Source organism: Thermobia domestica, chromosome 10 (genome assembly GCF_964235325.1).
Source record: "Thermobia domestica chromosome 10, izTheDome1.hap1.1, whole genome shotgun sequence".
NCBI classification, from domain to species: domain Eukaryota; kingdom Metazoa; phylum Arthropoda; class Insecta; order Zygentoma; family Lepismatidae; genus Thermobia; species Thermobia domestica.
Window position 1 is genome coordinate 227,033,082 of NC_137463.1, and position 6,638 is coordinate 227,039,719.

The window sequence follows — 6,638 nt, forward strand, 5'->3', positions numbered from 1 at the left end:
CAGAGAACGGTTTTTCTTGTGACTGAAGGAATTTTCTTATTACAATTTAATGTAATTTAGTAAACTTGCTTTATGTTACACACATGTTTAAATTATACAATACTAGCAGAAATTATCTTAACGGCTACAGCTGATCTATTTATTTATTTATAAAAAGAAAAAAAACTGAATTTTAATTAGCATCAGAATTCTCATAATGTCTTCTTAAATTTATCTGATATGTCACCCCCCCCCCCCCCGCTTTCCAAAGTTATACAGAAATAAGCACCGCTGCCCACCGGGATGAAATCGTGGACCACGCGCTTTAGCCATCTAGACAAGAAGGAACACTGAACATGAGAGAGAAGTCCTTAACGTATTACGAAATGTCGCACAGAAGCAAATCAGGAAATAGTACAAAACAACTTCTCATCAAAGAAAATCGTTTTTTGAGAGGTCAAGGACGGACTATGTATGTTTGGAATATTGTGGCCATGACCTAACCGAATACTGTTAGCCACAATGAATGAAGTAACGAGACAGAACTAAACATTACATATTTATCCACAAGTTCATGAACACAGACATTATAGCTACGAACTGAGATCGACCGTTTGACATTTCCACCTTCTTTTGCAAGTCATAGATTCGTAACAGCAGTGTAATCCGCTCGCCAATCCTTATTGCATATAGTCAGAAGTTCGATATCCAGTCCAAGCCTAATCTCCAACGAATGAGATTCAGTATATATAGGATTAACTTATCCCTACACTTTTTTTCTTTTACTTTCTACTACAAAACAAGATTGGTCTCCATTTGCATATGGTTAGCGTACACGGCTTGGGCCGAAGATCTGGTTGGTATTCATGTGGTTTTCCCGGTAAATCAACCAAATTGGATCAGATTAACACTGATTAATGGTCTAGATCGGGGGCGTCATTTAGGAGGGGCAGGAGGGGGCAATTGCCCAACCCAAGAGTTTGAGGAATACATATACTTTAATATATTGTCTACTAATATACTAGTACAAAACGTGAAAGTCTTATGTAGGTGGTGCTCTTGCCCCCCTCAAGCGAAGTCTGAAATGACGCCCCTGGTCTAGATTGGTGTTGATAAAAACATTTAAATATAATATTTTATTGTTATTCGAAAATGAAATGAAAAAATCTTTGAGTCTTTCTCCCACGGTTATGCCGTATAGGTTAAAGGAGACGGCGATGATGAGAAATGAATGAAAATGGTGGAATGAAAAGTGGAAGGGAACGGGAGAGCCCCGAGAAAGCCACGCAAACGGTGTTTGTCGCTCACTTGGCGCGACTTGAAATCGAGCCAAGGATCCCATATACAAGAGGTGAACGTTCTATAGACTGACACACCGCGGCCCCTATTGTTATTTCAATATTCAATTATTCGCATAACAATAGCAGTCCAGATCCAACGTTACGGCGTAGGTTCACATATATTCGAACTCAGAGCTGCAAAAACAAGATAACAAAATGGAATAACCAGGCCTGCTCATTTCACACCCTACTTTTCCCATACATGTACCTTATTTTTCCTCCTCACTAAACCGTTATAACCACCACTCATACCAAAATCCAAACAAGATACTCCGGGTAATGAATTCAAACGAATAACTTTGTCCATACGGCGTTAGAAGACCACCTATTGATATGAAATAATTATCTCGCTCTGTATCACGTAGAGAAAAGGTCATATCCAGAATAGATTTATTAGGGGGTGGTGGGGGAAGATGATAAATTCCCACGTAGTTTTCAAGCTTTCTTTGGACAAAATGACATCTTAACTTTCTTCAATAATAATTCCCTACATAAACAAAATTAACACATTCATTATAACTGCAAACTATACAACACATAGGCCTAGATGAATGTATGATAGGAATCACCGCAAAGATAGAAAAAGAATCACGTGGTTCAAAAAGACGATATGAATGCCTGGACTCTGAAATGACAGTGGGGCAGTGCATACTGCAAGGAAAAATGATAATTGTCAAAACAAATCTTTTGAGTACTACCAAGAGACAAGAAGATAGTTAGGAAATGTCTTCACAAAATATCATCTTAAGAAATCAAGCAGCAGTTTGAAATAACGCGAAAAGTAACTGAATATAAAATAGAGAACTGTGGAGATAAGAAGAAGAGACAATACCTGTCAACTAATGTTCCACGTACTGCTTGCTATGCCGAATATTTGGCCGACAGGAATTGTCCATTAACATACTGAGAATATCTAAGAGACGAAAACTCTAACAAAAAAGTATCACGAAAAAACTGAATAAATTACGCAAGTTACTGTTCAGTCGAATATTTTAAAATACAAAATCTGGATAATTATTAAACTCTCAAGGTTTAGACCTACATTAGAAATAGTACTTTCGCAAGTAATCAAAATCTCTCTTTCTAGCCTTTAATCTTAGACCGCAAATACCGCTTAGGTACGACGAGTCCCCGCTACATTGCAGTCTTTCAAGCTTTTTAGTTTAACATCCCACAATCATGAGATGAACGATAACAGTGAAGTAACGAAAGTGGAAAGAAACGGGGAAAACCGAGAGAACGGTGTTTGTGCATCAGAAAGCCCAATTTGTGGGTGCTGGATCGAAAAAAGGAATCCCACGCGCCACAAGTGAGGGCTCTACCAATGAGCCATCGCAGAAACCCCTAAAATTCTTGTAGTTTGGTAGCTCCGTTCTTCAATTTACTTTTGAATACGTATTAAAATTTCATATTATCAATCTACAGTGGTGTATTTAGGGGGGCTTACGGGCTTAAGCCCCCCAAATCTTACTTACTATAGTAAAGTATATGAAATATCTTGCATAATTTTCATATTTTCAGGCAAAGCCCCCCCCCAAAAAAAAATCGTAAATACGCCACTGTCAATCTAACTTACAATAGCAGAATGTTCTGTTCTCAATCGTTTCAAAATGAAAAAAAAAAAAAAAAATGCGAAAAGCAGAATATTGAATCGGACTTTGCGACGCGCTTAAACATCAGAAGATCTCTGTTAAAATCCCGTGATCGGCCTTCAGATTTTTCAAGGTAGTTCCTCAGTTCCACAAGGTGAATGTCAGTATGGTACACATATATGTCCCAATTTGCTTCCCTACCACTAATTTACTATTAATTACTTAAGTTTAAATTTGTTCCACGGTATATCTGGGTCTGTCAATGAAACTGACCGTGTGCGCGTTTCTTCTTTTGCGATATCCAAGATCGATCCAGAATGTAAGTCCTTGGGTTCAAAATCTTGTACGTCAAAATATGGCTTTCATATAGCATTACACAATAAAATAAAATAAAATAAAGGCTATAATCCTAAATACAAACGACGCATGGGTGTAATCACATCTCCAAAACCCGGAAAAATACCCAGAAAGGCCGGACGCGTAACATCTGAAGTTAAATTACTAAACTTCACACAAACTTATGATGTACTGGAATATTTCATAAATTCAATTCTATTATTTTTTAAAAAAAATCCCTCGACACTCTCAGTTATGAATGAATTCCTCACTAAATTTTACAAAACAAATAAAGACAACTGGATTAAAGTACCGATTTGCAATACTTCCAATCATTGTTTTCTTGTTGCCCACACATCTAACACAATCAACTTAGTTTGTTATTCTTTCCTGCCGAGACGCGTGATCTTTCGCAAATCAACCTCCTTCTGGGGAGTGGCTGTTCGGAACTCTTCGGTTAATTTCGGCATCAAGCAGAAAAAAGAAAAAGAAAACAAAAATCACCCACTTCACCTCCAAACATTACTTTACTACCAAAGCAAAGAAAAGCATAGCACCATAGCAGAAGCCGTGCCGACCCGAGTTGGGAAGCCGTGCGTCTACGAATACGAAACGTAAAAGACCAGACCAGACTGAAAAACCTGTCGAGCGGACAAGATGGCGGCAAGGCAAAGATTGGAATGCAGACCTGGGGGGTAATTTGACCTAGCCCTGCCTAAACGAAAGGGAGTGGGGGCGCGGCACTGTTGAAACCGCGCTCAAGAACAGGCATCGTTGTTTGACTTTGATGGTGCTAAGCACACGTTTCCCACCAATGCAATGGTTTATTGCCCTTACTTTTTCTCACGAGTGTTGTCAGTACAACATACAAGCACATGAAGTAAAGAGTCAAAAAATCACGCTATTAATTACCGATCGCTATTATTTAAACGTGACGACAATACAATAAGTATTCAAAATAATCTTATAATATTCATACTATAAAAATCGCATTGCCCCTTGCAGAGTACGGAAGAAATTGCATATAAGACGTTAAGTGTACTTCACTCGTGAATTCCTAGCATTGACAACTGTACTACAGTTGCTAAATATAGTGATGATTTCAGTAGCCACACATTCGCTAATAAACCTACACAAGAATGGTTAATTCAATAGCATGATACTGTAAATATGTATAAATACACTATAGAGATTAATTGCTCAATCAATGATGTAGGCAAGCATGGATATTAGTTAAACCGTGAATTTTAGAGCGCACGTTAATAAATTTAATAATATACTACAGTTCGTCGTAGCTGAAACAACGACGCAACAATTAGAATGAATCCGCATCATTTGGTTAACATAAAAGAATGTATGTAGTAGGAAAAAAAAATGTAAGATAGAATTGACGTTAGAAATATTAGTGTTACCGTAAGATTTTGTTACATATCTGAGCATTCGAAATTAAGAAATTTCGACGCAACTTCTCTTACCAGAAATTTTTAAAAAATTGGATAGCTTACAGGTGTATTCATTCGAATTAATTTTGCTTTGTTGACAACTCCCCTTTGCGCAATAAGATTGAATAGCTAGTCATATCCCCCTGCTTAAAAGAACTCATTTTCAACCCCACTCAAGCAACAATGGGGCGGGTCGCCGTGGATCAAGTTTTTCTTCCTTCGACAGGTGCAACTTGCCGCGCGACTCTGATTTTGTTTATAAATCGTCACAGACAGGTACGGAGCGTATTCATCCCCGTAAGAAGTCAAAAAAAAAAAAAAAATCTCCCACTTCCATGTTTACAAGAACGCAAACAGAAAAACATAATAGGCACCCCTTTATTTACACACACAAAAAAAAGTTTCTGAAAGAATGTAAAATAAAGAAACCGGCTTAGCAACGATGTATAGCGTCACCACTTCACAATTACGCACTTGTTTTTCGCACAAGAAAAACTTGACACTCTCTGGAACACTAACATAACACTAGATCACACTGTATTTGGCGTGATAACACAAGATCCACCACAATATCACAATTTCTACTTTGAACATGACGAGATTTTTCTTACCTTCATCGAGAAGTCTTTCAACGTGAATGAAGACATTTGGGAAGGCAGCTAGTTGCTTTTTGTCCTTCAAAAGTTGTGCTAAATAATCTGCTATACTTTGTGTCGTCGAATTATTACTAGTTTCACTCATCTTTAAAAAAAAATAAAAACCAAAAAAAAAACTTTCCCCGTCGCGTATCCGATTCCTGAGTTCGTGTGTTGAGCCTAAACAACGATATAACACCACACACTGCTACACCAAAAACACCACTGCTCAACTCACAGTTCGCAGTGGGCGACTTCGCATGCGCAACAAGTGGACTGATCCACTCTCGAGAGTGTGGGGGAGGAAGGTAACACAGCCTTTTACACTGATGCCATATAGGGCGAGCAGTAGCCTATGCTTGTAAACAGAGCTGGTTCACGCCTGCGTTTGGATTCATTTTCTTCGCGGTTAAGAGAAAAAAAGAAAGAAAGGCTATCACCCTAACCCTCTCATGTAATAAATATTATATTAATAATAATAATAATGAATAACTCTTTAACCTTGTGTCATATGTCTGTGTACCTCTGCAATGAGTGAAATTAAATTTAAGGAAAATTACAGACGAAAGATTATAATTATTGTTGAGTACTCGAAGTCTTCCGTAAGAGCCACCTATAGAATCGTGAGATGAATACAAATTACTCCCAACATCCTCCCACAAATAATACTTTTTTTTTCCTTTCTTTTAAGAATGTGACTTTGCTCTTAGAAGTGGAGTTGCTAAACCATTACAGCTGAATAACTGAACAAAAAATCAAGGAATTAAATAATGTGTAGCCAGTTCAAATCTCTTGCGACAAAATAATGCTTTAAGTTAATTAGTTTATCAAAGAAGCAATTGAAATATTCAGTCATGTAATTAAGATGAGTGAAGGATAATATGTTCGTTGAAGTTTAGAATAATTTTTCAGCATCGCGACTATATGAAATATGACCCGACAGACGCACCCACTGGGAGGGTCCGCCGAGTCTGGATCCCCCAAACTTCGTAATTCTTTTAAAATATATATCTGTGTGTATTTTGCCTGCATTGGTGCTCACCCACGGGAGTCCACTCAGCATTGGACTTTCGACTTTGGACTCCCATCAAACAAAAATTTCTGGGTACCCGCCTGCGTGAACTCAAATTTAATGTGAAATTCAAACCACCGTAGTACGTTTAAATTTCAAAGGCCTTTCAACGGGAATCAAACCTAGGATTCCGTGCACCAAAGACGCGCGTGCGTTAGCCACTAAATCAGCGAGGAGGCCATAGATCAAGACAATATTCAGTGTTTCCCGCAGTCGACTGGAAACTCAAAATAACTTTTTAG

General features: G+C 38.0%; 1 protein-coding gene across 3 annotated transcripts in view; it reads right to left on the reverse strand.

The window, feature by feature from the left end:
• Positions 1-5,561, reverse strand: part of how (protein held out wings) — a 267,883-nt gene extending 262,322 nt beyond the window's left edge. For 2 of the 3 annotated variants that reach the window (XM_081729156.1, XM_081729153.1), the window contains exon 1: positions 5,301-5,560. In XM_081729156.1, the coding sequence (XP_081585282.1) occupies positions 5,301-5,430 (130 nt within the window). In that variant the 5' untranslated portion in view covers positions 5,431-5,560. Of the gene's footprint in view, positions 1-5,300 lie in introns of all 3 variants that reach the window. The other variant, XM_081729155.1, reaches the window with a different exon arrangement.
• Between the last annotated feature and the right edge of the window lie 1,077 nt (positions 5,562-6,638).